General features: G+C 46.3%; 1 protein-coding gene and 1 long non-coding RNA gene across 2 annotated transcripts in view; one reads left to right on the top strand and one right to left on the bottom strand.

Moving 5' to 3' along the window:
• Window positions 1-14,060, bottom strand: part of LOC137520947 (uncharacterized) — a 111,582-nt gene that overhangs the window by 24,909 nt on the left and 72,613 nt on the right. The gene's annotated exons all lie outside the window — the stretch shown is intronic.
• Window positions 1-14,060, top strand: part of LOC137520946 (riboflavin-binding protein-like) — a 51,141-nt gene that overhangs the window by 36,217 nt on the left and 864 nt on the right. The window contains exon 6 of the mRNA XM_068239555.1: window positions 10,745-10,986. Coding sequence (XP_068095656.1) covers window positions 10,745-10,986 — 242 coding nt within the window. The remainder of the gene's footprint in view (window positions 1-10,744; window positions 10,987-14,060) is intronic.

Here is a 14,060-nt window from a genome sequence, read left to right as displayed (position 1 = left end):
TGGTAGGGACTAGATTGTGAGCTCCTTCGAGGGACAGTTAGTGACAACACTATATATAGTCTGTACAGCGCTGTGGAAGATATTGGCGCTATATAAATACTAAATAATAATAATAATGTTTAGAGCGATTTTCTGAACATGCCTAGCGGTTTTTGGCGTGGCCCATTCTGTTTGGGACGGAACACACTAGGCAGAATAGCATATGTGTTTCCATAGCACAACGTGGAAAGCGCATATGCGATTCTGCCTAGTGTGTTCCTACCCTAAGGGCTCGTTTCCTCTTGTGCCGCACGTGTCTGCGAGACACACGGCGGCATCAGCCGTGCCATGCATGGCTATGGGATTCGCACCATTTCGGATGGAAATGCCGGCCGAATCGCTAACGCAAGCAATTCAGCCATTGTTCCCTATGGCAGAGTTTCACCGCGCAATTTGCCAGCGAGGAAACTCTGCGGATTTGGCTCGGAAACCGCGCAAGTGGAAACGGGCTCTTAATCACAGACTTCTGCTGCACATCATTCTATAGCTGATGTCTCCAGGGATCTGTATAATAATGCTCTGCACCCTGTGTCCTGTATGAAGCATATCGTTATATTCAGTAGATTATGACTAATGCTAGCATATGTGGAAGAACATGTATATCTGAATCCTTTAAGTTTCTGTACTCTATATAATGAGACAGGGCAGGTACTGGAAGCAGCACAGGTGATACTGCCAGCAGAATAGTACAGTCTCTAGTGAGTGTCAGTGAGATTGCTGTGATCTGTACTGAGGGCTGGTGCACACCGAGCGGCTTTTTGGGCGTTTTCAGATCCGCTTGCGGCTGCGGATCTGCTTGGTCAATGTATCTCAATGGGGTGGTGCACACCAGAGCGGCAGGCGTTTTGCAGAAACGAAAAATGCCTGGGTGAGGCATTTTTTGGATTGCGGATGCGTTTCTGCCTCAATGTTAAGTATAGGAAAAACGCAAACCGCTCTGAAAAACGGCACTTCAGAGCGGTTTTGCAGGCGTTTTTGTTACAGAAGCTGTTCAGTAACAGCTTTACTGTAACAATATATGAAATCTACTATACTGAAAACCGCAGCAGCAATCCGCAAAACGCTAGCAAAACGCCTCATAAAAATAAAAAAAAGCGTTTAAAAATCTGCTAGCATTTTGCGGATCTGCTAGTGGGTTTTGGTGTGCACCAGCCCTGAATGCTGCGTTTGTTAGATTGGTTCATTTAGCTTGTTGAGATGATTAGAGTATTACTGAAACGCTGAGCCTCTACCAAGCAGGTGTTAGCTGCTAATTATGAGAATTAATGATTTCTTCCCTGTATATCCATTACAGAGGAACAACATTGGCAGCTCTGTGGTCTGGGGAGGACTTGTGAGGAGAACAGCAATCACGCAACCCACCTCCCTCTGTAACGGCGCTTTAAAGCAGACCTAAACTCAGAACTTCCTCTCTGGAAGGAATAACCTTTAGGCTGTATTCACAGTGGGACGTTGCGTTTTAATGCAACGTTAAAGTCGCAACGCGTCTGCTTTAACCACTTCAGCTCAAAGGGTTGTTAACTTTATGCATCCGAGCAACTTTCACCTCCCATTAATTCGCCAATAACTTTATCAGTACTTATCACACTGAAATGATCTATATCTTGTTTTTTCCGCCACTAATTAGGCTTTCTTTGGAGGGTACATTTTGCTAAGAATTATTTTATTCTAAATGCATTTTAACAGGAAGATTAAGAAAGAAATGGAAAAAAAGTATTATTTCTCAGTTTTTGGCCATAATAGGGTGCATTTCTCAATATTTTCCATCTGTCCTGTGCAAGAGTTCAGGTCCACTTTAAAGGGGTGATTTAGCAACCTTGCAAGTTCCACTATAGTTTTGTGTACAGCATAAAAGGATTAGAACAACCCGAGCCGACATTAAAAACCCGAGCCAAATTAAAAAATGAGTTTGATACTTACCTAAGAAGAGCACAGGGAGGGAAGACTCTGGGTCCTTAGGCTTCCTACTTCCGCCGTGGGCTGGGACTCTCTCTTAGGTTGTTGCTGTGCTCCCCTTTGTGTACAAACGGCTTTGGCTTACTGCGCAAGCACAGTACAGTCATGCTTATACACAGTGGGAGTGCAGCCACAAGGAACATTTCCAACAAGCTCTTGCTGGATGTATTCTAAAAATTCGGAGTGCTGCAAGAGTGAGGTCACGGGCTATCTAGGGGTTTCCCTCTACCTAGGCAAGTACTGTATCTAACTTTTTTTTATTGCTGCCTTGGGTTCACTTTAAGAAGCGTTTCATGGTATTAAACATTTTCAACTTCATACATAGGCAAGAAGTTGCCTGACTCTCCTGCTGATCCTGTGTCTCTAATTAGAGCTGCTCAAATCTGGAACCGGGAGATACCAGGATAGTTGCTATCCTGATATCTCCCAGTAAACCTGGGCGGGGGGGGGGGGGGGGGGGGGGGGCAATCTTACCTGTCTGACGTCTTCTTCGGTCCAACCCTCGGCGCCTCCCACAATGCGCTCCACGCACGTCACGTGATTACAAACACCTCCTCCTTCAACCCGGAAGGAAGAAGTCTTTGTAATCACGTGACTGCCGCTTGGACCGCATCGTGGGAGGCGCCGAGGGTTGGACCGAAGAAGACGTCAGACAGATAAGATTGACCCCCCGCCCACCCCGCCCAGGTAACTGGGAGATATCCGGATAGAACCATCTGGATGTCTCCCGGTTCCGGATTTGAGCAGTCCTGTCTCTAATACTTTTAGCCACAGCCCCTCGACAAGCATGCAGATCAGGTGCTCTGACTGAAGTCAGACTGGATTAGCTGCATGCTTGTTGCAGGTGTGTCATTTAGTCTCTACTGCAGCAAGAGAGATCAGCTGGACTGACAAGCAACTGGTATTGTTTAAAAGGAAACATCCATATCCCTCTCAGTTTAGGTTCCCTTTAAATGTAAGCTTAAATGCAGTGGCGTAGCTAAGGAGCTGTGGGCCCCGATGCAAGTTTTACAATGGGGCCCCCAAGCACTCTATACGTAACAATTGATACGGCGCACCAAAACCTGCCAATGGCAACAACAGTGTCAGAGGTGCAAGAAGGGGATGGGGAATAGCTTGTTATTGATTACCACTATTCAAAGTATCTATAGAAGTGATTATTATGAGCACAGGACCAATAGAGAGCTAATACTGTAGTTGAGGGAGGGCCCTTCGGGGCCCCTCTGGCCCAAGGGCCCCGATGCGGTCGCTACCTCTGCAACCCCTATTGCTACGCCCCTGCTTAAATGGCATGTAACATGATGAGATAGACGTGTATGTACAGTGATAATCACACAAATAAATATGCTCTGTTGCTTTTCTTTTTTCTCTGCCTGAAAGAGTTAATATACAGCTATGCAACTGATAGTTTTTCTCCAGTCGGACCATAGCGTCCCTCACCGATTAGGAACTACAGCCATAAAATACTTCCCTGTCAGAGAACTGGGTATCTGAGAGCAGGAGATGGATAAAAAAGTCAATGGTTCATAAATTTTGGCACGGAGAAGACAATAAGGTTAGGTTCACAGTGGTCAGTTACATAACTCACGTGTTATAATGACTGTGAACTGCAATGGAGACTGGACATAGACTTCAATACGAAGCCTGCATGCAGCGAGTTACAATAACACGATCCGTTACTGTGAACAGGCCCAAAGGATTGTATGGGCAGTGAGTTGACATGCAGAATTAGTCTGCAACACAACAGACCACTGTGAACAGGGCCTCAATCTACTTTCTTATTTTTTTAAACATAACTTTAGGCTTCATTCACAGTGCCAACGCATGTTGTGTTGCTACACAACGAAGATAAAACGCACCGCAAAGAAGCAAGTAATGTGTTGCAGTGGCGTGCGATGTAATGGAAGGAATGAGAATGAAAATAGCATCATAGGAGTGTGACGTTTATGTCGCACATTTGAGAGTATAAAGCCCCGCTTTTTTAAAAACAGATGTGCGCATGTGCAATGGCTATAACGTAGTGTGATGCAGCCCCAAAAAAAATCAAACATGCAAGCGTTACCATAGACTAATTTGCATAAACGCAGAGCAGGCTCTGCGTTATTTTTACGCACCCCATTGACGCGCATCGCACCGCATGCACTGTGAACGTCGCATCAACTTTTCATTGCTGTGAAATATTCTCAGTTAAAAAACCTCCAACTTGATGCAACATAACTGAGTCCTTGTGATTGATTGATTGATTCATTAAAATCGCGGTAAAATCCATGTGATCGAGTAAATGTAAAATCGCAGCAATTTTTACCGCGATTTTAATGAAAGTGAATGGTAGTGATTTTTAAAAAGCGCTCAGAAAGAGCTAATTAATCACAAGCGCTCAGAAAAGTGCTTATAGTGTGGTTAAGCCCTATTAGGCTGGATTCACAGTGGTCAGTCACATAACGTACGTGTTAAAATGTGTGTGAACTGCACATGAGACTGGACATAGACTTTAAAGAGAACCCGAGGTGGGATTTACTTATGCTAGTGGGGCACAGAGGCTGGTTGTGCACACTAACACCAGCCTCTGTTGCCCCATGGTGTGCCTCCATGTCCCCCCTGTGCGCCACTATACCCCCCGCAGTGCTGGCGACACACAGCGTGTCGCCAGCACAATGTTTACCTATGCCTGTCTGTTAGCGCCGCTCTCCCGCCTCCTCCGTATCGCCGCTACCCGCCCGGGTCCCTTCCCTCCCGCTGATTGGAGGGAAGTGACGCGGGCGGGTAGCGCCGATACGGAGGAGGCGGGGGAGCGGTGCTGACAGACAGCGCACAGGTAAACATTGAGCTGGCGACACGCTGTGTGTCGCCAGCACTGCGGGGGGTATAGCGGCGCGCAGGGGGGTCCTGGAGGCACACCATGGGGCAACAGAGGCTGGTGATAGTGTGCACAACCAGCCTCTGTGCCCCACTAGCATAATTAAATCCCACCTCGAGTTCTCTTTAATGCAAAGCCTGCATGCAGCAAGTTAGAATAATGCGATCCGTTACTGTGAACAGGCTCATAGAATTGTATGGGCAGTAAGCTGACATGCAGAATTTTTCTGCAACGCAACTGAGCACTGTGAACCTAGCCTAAGGTCAGTTGCATAATGCACACATTATAATGTGTTGTTATGGAGACCGGACATAGACTTAAATACAAAGCCTGCATGTAGGGAGTTAGAATAGCGTAATCATTTATAACACAGTACTGTGAACAGCCCCATAGAATTGTATGGACAGTGAGTTGACATGCATAATTATTCTGCAATGCAACTAGGCACTGTGAACATGGCCTAAAACTGTATGATATATAAAAGTCGCTTTTAGAAGTACTGTAGGTGGATAGATACAATTGCTTAACTAGTGTCTCAATTTACGGAAGGTTTTTTCCCACCAGGTACGCACGATATTATTATTGCATTATACGTACTGTTCTGCCCTTATGAGTCAAATTTTATGCAAGCTATTCTGATTACCGCAGATTAGTCAATATACCCCTTAGTGCATTCGGCCCAATGTCTGCATACTCTGCATGCACAATGATCAAATAAAGCTGATCCATATATACAGATGACAGCACAAACAACTCTCCATGAAAATTATTTACATTAATCGGTTAATTTTTTTAATTAATTTAAAAAATATGAAAAGCTATAAATTCACATTAGACAAATAATGGCTGAGAAAGGCTGCTGAGATAAGAGAATCAGTTTCTCTATAAAAAGATTTATAGCAACACGTCAGCAGAAAAAAAGTACATTTTACAGCATAATGCTACCTGTACAAACCAGAACATGTTGCATTCCTCACCCCTGTGTTACCTTATAAATCCTCCTCCACTGGAGCGGCCTGAGGATAGAAGACAATAATAAGGGCCCTACAGTAAGCGTGTGCTTTATTTATCTGCGTGGGCTTTAGAATCTTCACCTGCACTAATTCACCAAGATTTCTAGAGGCACTGCTACTGATCACTCCTAATCTATGGGGTGTATGCACTAAACTGCAGTTTTGTGATTGTCTATAAAGATAATTTAGAATTTTTTAATTACCTCTGGCCTGGTGCTAATTTATAGGATATCCTTTACCCTTGCTAAGCAACCTGAAAGCTCACCTCTTCAGGCAGGCATATGACCTCGTCCAAGACACTAAACTTGCCACCCACCACCACCATGTTCACAGCTTCCCCTACCAGTTACTAACCCTTAACCCAGGGGTGTCAAACTCAATAACAAAATGAGAATAGGAAAAACCGAGAGCCCAATATGGTGTATGTTAAAACAATAGAAAATGATAATTAGTGAGATATGTATACTCACAAACACGGGCAGCCACTGTATAATCAGGTGAGGAGATTAAGCCTGTCCTCACTCAGGATGAAGAAGTCGCTCTCTGTAGATAGGAAAAAAGGGGTAGGTCACCCCTCCACCAAGGGTGGACACGATATAGCAGTAGGAGAACAGAGTATTTTGTGTCTGCTTTCTGGAAGTAAGAGGTAACTCCCTCCAAGCAAATTTTAGACGTTTTATCCATTTTTATCCTGCTGGCGCCTCTGTTCTCCTACTGCTCAATCACAAAATGTGTTAAATCTGAAGCATGGTCTGCTACTCTGAGTGCTGTGACTGGCCCCAATGACGAGCTGTGGTCCCACCCGAAAGACTGTTGGCTCCAATGAGCATACAGAGCATTGGGTTTCCTATGCAGCCTGCATGAGAGGGAACAACGCAGGCAGCATTCTTCTTCATGTATGTGCGGACATCTGGGGGACAAAGCGGACAGGCTGGGACAGAGGGCAGGGATGGGGCGCGGGAATCAGAGACCATCTTAAATAGGATACTGGAGCCGTTACAGGTAAAGAGAAGGGGATGCAGCCACAAAGGAGGTGCGGTAAGAGACTACACACCTCCCCATACACTAACATAGCGTTTACCCCTCTTGAGAATATAAGCCCCCCCCCCCCACTGGAAATAAGCTCTAGAACATCTTTTGGGGGGGAAATTAATATAAGACAGTGACTATTCAGGGAAACACGGTATGCTGGTAATGAACAGCTCTATATGTGCATTGCATAGTGGTAATCCTTAACAAATTGTTGTCTTACTCTAAATCAGGGGTCTCAAACTCAATTTACCCGGGGGCCGCAGGAGGCAAAGTCAGGATGAGGCTGGGCCGCATAAGGGAGTTCACGTGTCCCCGCCGCAAAACGTGGGCTGCAGAGCCCCCAAATCGCCCCGGGGGTAATCCGCCGGCATTTCCTGGAAGGGGCAGAGCTTTCAGCTTCAGCTCTGACCCTTCTGACGTCAGTCGCGGCGGATCGCCGCCTCTGCCCGCCCCTTTCACTCTTCCTTCACAGAGAGGGGCGGGGGAGAGGCGGCGATCCATTCGGCGATTGACGTCAGGAGGGGCAGAGCTACAGCTGGAAGCTCTGCCCCTCAGCGCAGTCGTGGATGTTTACGCGGGGGATTTGGGGGTCTGCAGCCCTTGTTTAGCGGCGGGGATGCGTCGGATTACTTGGGAGCACTGAAGCGAACTATAAGGTAAAATAGGCAAACATAGTTCGCTTCCGTGTCTCTTTTGCTTTTGCCGCAGGCAGGGCCGGTTTAAGCAACAATGGGGCCCCAGAGCAAAATAAACCTGACCCCCCCCCCCAACAGATACCCTGGAACAAAAATCGGCATTAAGGTGACCTTTTTTGCAGCTGGTATAGTCAGGGTGTAAAGCCCCAATCAGTCGGAACTCCACATTCTGGCTACCCCAGCCTGCATGGGGGACAAGGGGTTAAAAAGTTTCAGGAGGGGGGACCCCACATAATTTAAAAAAAAAAATTCTCACACTCTAAACATAAAAAAAAATTGGGAAAATAGGAAAAAATGCCAGGAATCTTCATACAGCCATATTGCAGCTGTATAACGATCCTTGGCCAAAGCGCTGCGTATGGACCCTCTGGAAACCCTGTCAGGAAATGTATTGCTCTTTCTTTTGATACATGTAAAATTACACTACCGTTAGGCTTGCTACTAAAAGTGACATTTACCGCATTTAAAAGTATACTATTTTCCTTCGAAACTTTAAAATCGATTTTCTCAAAAACTATAAGGTCTTTTTGAAAAATTGTTTTTTCCTCTTATTCCTAATGATCTCCTTAACATATCCTGCAAATTTAGGGTTTCTAGCATTTAAGGTGGATTTGCTATTAACCATTAAAGTTGGCGGGTTTTTAAATGTGTATTTTTTTCCTTTTCAACTTTAAAATCGATTTTCTCAAAAACTATAAGGCCGATTTGAAAAAATGTTTTTACCTCTTGTAGCCACTGGGGGCCCCTACAAGCTCTGGGGCCACAAAATATTGTATCGAGGGCCGCAAATGGCCCGCGGGCCGCGAGTTTGAGACCCCTGCTCTAAATACACCTCTCTGACACAGAAACTGTCCTTGGTAGGTTTTGGGGCTCCATATCAATAGAGTGCTTAGGGCCCCATGTAATGTTCGCACTGGGGCCCCAAGCTCCTTAGTTACATCACTGTGGCCAGAATGCTATATACATATCCACATTAGTCCTGTACATTTTCAGGGGACCTACAGAATTAGATTGTAAGGGTAGAGCCATATATTGGAGAACAAGCATAGTATATGTGTAGCCTACAGAGGAGGGGAGGCAGGGTGTGAGGAGAGGTATATTTGAGACAGAGAAAAGCAAAACTTGTATAAAATGATACGTAATGGCTGTGTAATTACTCCAGAGTCCACAGAGGCAGCAGGGTGTGGAGGTGCACGATTCAGAAGCAAAGGAAATGTGTTGTGATCTTTGGCTGCTCTGCCAGACCAAAATAACTTATGCGGGTGCCAGAACTGCCGTGTGCGGTAATGTCACCCGGCAAGCAGAGGACCAGCAGATCTATTTTGCATTATAATGTGTACTTGTGTGTTTATTCTTATCCTTTGTGTCAGGGGGGCACTTCCGTAGCCACCACGTGTCTCCTTACACTCCACCAGATGATCTCTGTAGGGAGCTGTCCTGCAACTCAGTGTTTTCTGAATGAAATCTTATAAAGATCATGTGTTGCAAGGTGGTAAAGCAATCAATATATATATGCTCAATATATATCCAGCTGCAGATAATGCCATCACGTAGTGGGTGACCTTAAAGTGTACCTGAGACGGGGCCACATTAATAAAATATACATACATGTGGCTTCCTCCAGCCCCCTCCAGCCTGATTGCTCCCACAGCGTCCTCTTCTGACTGCCTGTCTGCCCGCTACTGGCCCCGGAAAATCGGTCAGTCGGGGCCGGTTGGCGCAGGCGCAGTCCAACCAGGCACGCTCCCCTGCCTCGATGGGTGCGTTCTGCGCTTGCGCAGTAGTACTGTGCAGGTGCTATCGGCGTGAAAATGGTAGGAGCAGATGCCTGGCTGGGCCGCACATGCGCAGTTGGCCCCGGACTGGACTTTACGGGGCCAATTGTGGAAGAATGGGAAGTCAGAAGAAGACTCCATGGGAGTGATCAGGCTGGTGGATGCCCCAGGTATGTATATTTTATTAATGAGGGCCCATCTAAGGGTCATTTGATTCAGAAAATTGCACTGTATGGAATTTTTTTTCCTTGATCAGGGTGTTGGCCTCAGAGCTAACTCTTACCTGTCCCGCCGGTGTTCCTCCTCCCGTGTCCAGTGGCATTTCTCCATGATGCAGTGCTCCTACCCCGTGTCTTCTCTTCCTGTGTAATGACAAAAGCTGGAAGTCAAACACTAGAGGGCCAGCATGTATATACTGTGGACCTCTAGTGTTAGACCTCCAGCTTTTGCCACATGACACAGGGGCCCTTATTCAACACAACATTTTCAGCACTTTGCAATCGAAAAAAATATCAAAAAAGTAGGTGAAAAAGTACTATCAAAATTATTTTGAGTGTTTTCTTGCTTGCTGGTGGCTTAAGGGGCATATTATTGACAAGGTGTGAAAATGTCACCTAGGAGATGCCACCCAGTGTTCATAAAAACAAGGTGACCATCACCAGAGATAAAAGCACTGAACAGCAGTTGCAAAATCTAACTGACAAAATAGTGTGCAAGTGAGTATGGAGGCTGGCTGGTATCTTACTATTTTGGCAGTTAAACTGCTGTTCAGGAAATGCTGTTGAAAACAAAGAAAACCCTGAGAATCCCCCATGAGGAGATGGAATGGCCCAAAATCTGTCCATTCTGTCAGATTTGAACTGCCTACTTTTTTTTCGCGATAGTGGTCCTTTAATGCAACTTGTAGCATGCTGGGTTACAGGAGGTACAACACTTTGTGCTTGTAGCCCTTCCTCAAGCGTTTTGTTGTGTATAGCGATTACATCCTCTGCAGGGTCTTGTCTTGCCATAGCATTTCCTCTACATGGTCGTTCTTCCATGCCTGCTGCTGCCTCATCTTTGATTGCCACCTAACTGATGCACTTCTTTATGCTCTGGGTTTCATCATGCAGAAAACATTGTGCAATGGTTCAAATACACTTCCAGGCATGGTAGCCACACATATAACTTTGTTAATGAATGAAGGCCATTTTGAGCCCCACTGGGGGACTGTAATTGACGAGAATAATTCAAACTTTGTTAGGAGCTGTGGAAAAAGTATTGGTGTCATACAAATGTATGACAGAACTAATGCACTGTATATAAAAACACCATACATTTCCTTGTCACGTGCCCAGTCAAGCGTGTGAATTGCTGTCTTGTGTGCTTACTCTTCAGATGTATGTAAACGGTACGGACTTGTGTGAGAGCGCTTGGGGCTTCTCGTTTAGAGTGAGCTCTTGTCCATGCCGCTGCCTGGACATGACACCTACGGACAAGAAAGTCATTAAGTACATCTTGCACGATAAGCATTCGGAAGAGAGTGGAGAGGAAGAGAGTGAATTGAAAAAAGCCTGTAAGTCCCGATTCAAAGACCTTGAAACAGAAAAAGCCTGGTCAAGGAAGAAGACTACCAACAGGTACAGTATCGTAACTCATTACTTGTCAGTGAATTAACTAAAAGTTCATTGAATGAGGGAGTTTCCAGAATGTTAATACATTAGAGTTTGGGAAAATATCTGGGATACATACCATGCGTTTTCCCCGTTTTTGACCTTCTGCGTCCCACGCCGGCGCGCTGACGTCATCGGACGTCCGCCGGGCTGTACTGCGCAGGCGCAGTAGTTCTGCGCATGCGCAGTACAGCCCGGCGGACGTCCGATGACGTCAGCGCGCCGGCGTGGGACGCAGAAGTGCCAGGAAATGGAGCGCAGAAGAGCCCGACCTGGCAGCCGGCCTGGCCAGGTCGGGTCGGGCACCGTAGACCACCGGGAGCCTGCGGAGCGGCGGCGAGGGCACCTCCTGCCTGCCACGGGCTGGAGGAAGCCCCAGGTAAGTGGAAATTTATTTTTATTTTTTTAATCCCCTCCCTGAACCTTCCCTTTAAAGCATAAACAAACAACCCACCTGAAAAACTGCCTTCAGTCCTTCTCCTAGCTTCTTTGGGTAGACAGGAAATGACATCACAATTGTTTCTAACTTTCAGCATGAACTGCAGTGACTACATTTCTGTATTCAGACATTTCGGTTAAGGGGTTCAAATTTTTTTTATGCCCTTTGAGGATCAAACAGAACTTATGTGCCTATGTACAGATATGCTTTAGTACTGCCAGTGTGGCTTGTAGGCGCACTATGCTGCAGTGGCCAGTAAAATGACCAACACTTTTAGAAGGGATTGTGGCGTAGTTAAGGAGCTATGTGCCCGGTGCAAGTTTTGCATTCGTGTCCCCCAAGCATGCTATACATAGCAATTGATACGGTTCTCCAAAACCAATAAAGGACATCCACAGTGTCAGAGGTGCAAGAAGGGGATGAGGAACACTTTGTTAATAGTTACTACTATTCAAAGCATCTATAGAAGTGAATATTATCAGCACAGGACCAATAAAGAGCTAATACGTGGTTGAGGGTGGGCCCCACGGGGCCCCTCTGGCCCAAAGGCCCCGATGTGGTTGCTACCTCTGCACCCCCTATTGCTACGCCACTGATTACTCATAAATGCCCATAATTACTTGCAATAAGTAATGATCACCAGGTTTATAGGGGTCCATAGACACTAGCGATGGCAAATGTTGCATGCATCACGTTTACGATTTCTGCGAATCGCCAACGCTGCAGTGTGAATGATCCCATATGAATATGCTTGGCTGATCACCAGAAAATCCCCGCAGAATGCCCCAGTGTGAACTGGCCCCAAAGCAGTGAACAGACAATTTATAGGTAATTACATAGCATTAACCACTTCAGGATTCTGCGTAAACTTAAGTACGCCCCTGAATCCTGAAGTGGTTTCCATGGAAAAAGGCCGCGCGAGCGGCCGTTCCATGTCAGTTCACGGAGGGTGTCTCCGTGAACACCCTGCGAGCCTCCGATCGCGGCTTGCAGGGTAAATGTAAACACACGGGGAAGATCTTCCCCGGTGTTTACATATATACGGCACTGCTGCGCAGCAGCGCCGTAGAGGAGATCGGCGGATGCCGGGGATCACCGGCATCTGATAGGCTAAAGCCTATCTGAGGCGGCGCAGGACGGAAATCCGTCCTGCGCCGCTCACAGGGGGAGGGAGAGGGAGGGAAGGGGAAGGAGGCCAGGAAGCGCTGCGGAGGGGGGCTTTGAAGAGCCCCCCCCCCCCGCAAGAGCAAGCAGCCGGCGGCGATCAGACCCCCCCAGCAGGACATCCCCCTAGTGGGGAAAAAAGGGGGGAAGTCTGATCGGCCTGGCTGCTATCTGATCGGTGCTGCCTGCTGGAGAGCCCACGCAGCACAGATCAGCAAAACCACCCGGAACCCGGAAGTGGTTAATATGTTGGCGCTTTATAAATACAATAAATCAATATAAATAAATGTACCACTTTGGTTATTTTGAATACAACAGGCTTTAACAGAACAGAGTGGAAGTGATTTTTGTTTTTTTTTATCGGTATTCAAGGACAACTGAAGAGAGGGGCATATGGAGGCTGCCATATTTATTTCATTATAAGCAATACCAGTTGCCTGGCTATCCTGCTGATCCTCTGTCTCTGACCCTGAACAAGCATGCAGATCAGGTGTTGTGATTGTCAGATCTGACATGCTTAGCTGCAGGCTTGTTGCTGGCGTTATCCAGACACTACCGCAGCCAAACAGATCAGCAGGCTACCAGGCAACTGGTATTGTTTAAGAGGAAATAAATATGGTAGCTTCCATATACTCACTACAGTTGTCCTTTAAGTCCTATTTGATGATTTTGCTGCTGACCACCACTTTAGGAAGACGGGGCACATGGCTGCCACAAAAGGCATACCCGAAGTACTACTACAAGCAATCATTAACCCTCTACTTCTTCTAGCACAAAATTATGGTTTTGGCTGGCAATCTGTTACTCCATTCAAATGACAGAGCTGCCAATCAATGATCATTATATATATAAATGGTGTTCTAAAAGAGTCAATTTATAAAGTAAAGTGGCAGTATGAATGGTCACATGATCATTATGCTGGTGACACCTCCGCCTGGGAGTCAGGACAGGATCATGTGATCAGGCAACTATCATACCATCCGCACAATCTGCTAAATTCATTGAGGGGAGAAACATCAACAAATGGGGCAGCACTTTAATTAGAGGAATGATAAATCAGGCAGCACTCTGATATGGGCACTATGAGGGAGCTGCACCATAGCAAGAGCAATATGGAGGCTGCCATATTTATTTCCTTTTTAAACCATACCAGTTGCCCAGACTGCAGTAGTATCTGAATAACACCTGAAACAAGCATGCAGCTAATCTTGTCAGATCCAACAATAATGCCAGAAACACCTGATTTGCATATTCTTGTTCAGGGTTTACGGCTGAACATATTAGAGGCAGAAGATTAGCAGGATAGCCAGGTAACTGGTATTGCTTAAAAGGAAATAAATATAGCAGCCTCCATATCCCTCTCACTTCAGTTGTCCTGTAAGGCAAGCTGCTCCATCTCAGTTTTCACCACTCCCCTGCTGCCCCAAGTCCATTCCCT

Source organism: Hyperolius riggenbachi, chromosome 6, assembly GCF_040937935.1.
Source record: "Hyperolius riggenbachi isolate aHypRig1 chromosome 6, aHypRig1.pri, whole genome shotgun sequence".
Taxonomy (NCBI): domain Eukaryota; kingdom Metazoa; phylum Chordata; class Amphibia; order Anura; family Hyperoliidae; genus Hyperolius; species Hyperolius riggenbachi.
The sequence above is the reverse complement of the archived record's forward strand: the minus strand, read 5'-3'. Positions and strand labels throughout refer to the sequence as shown.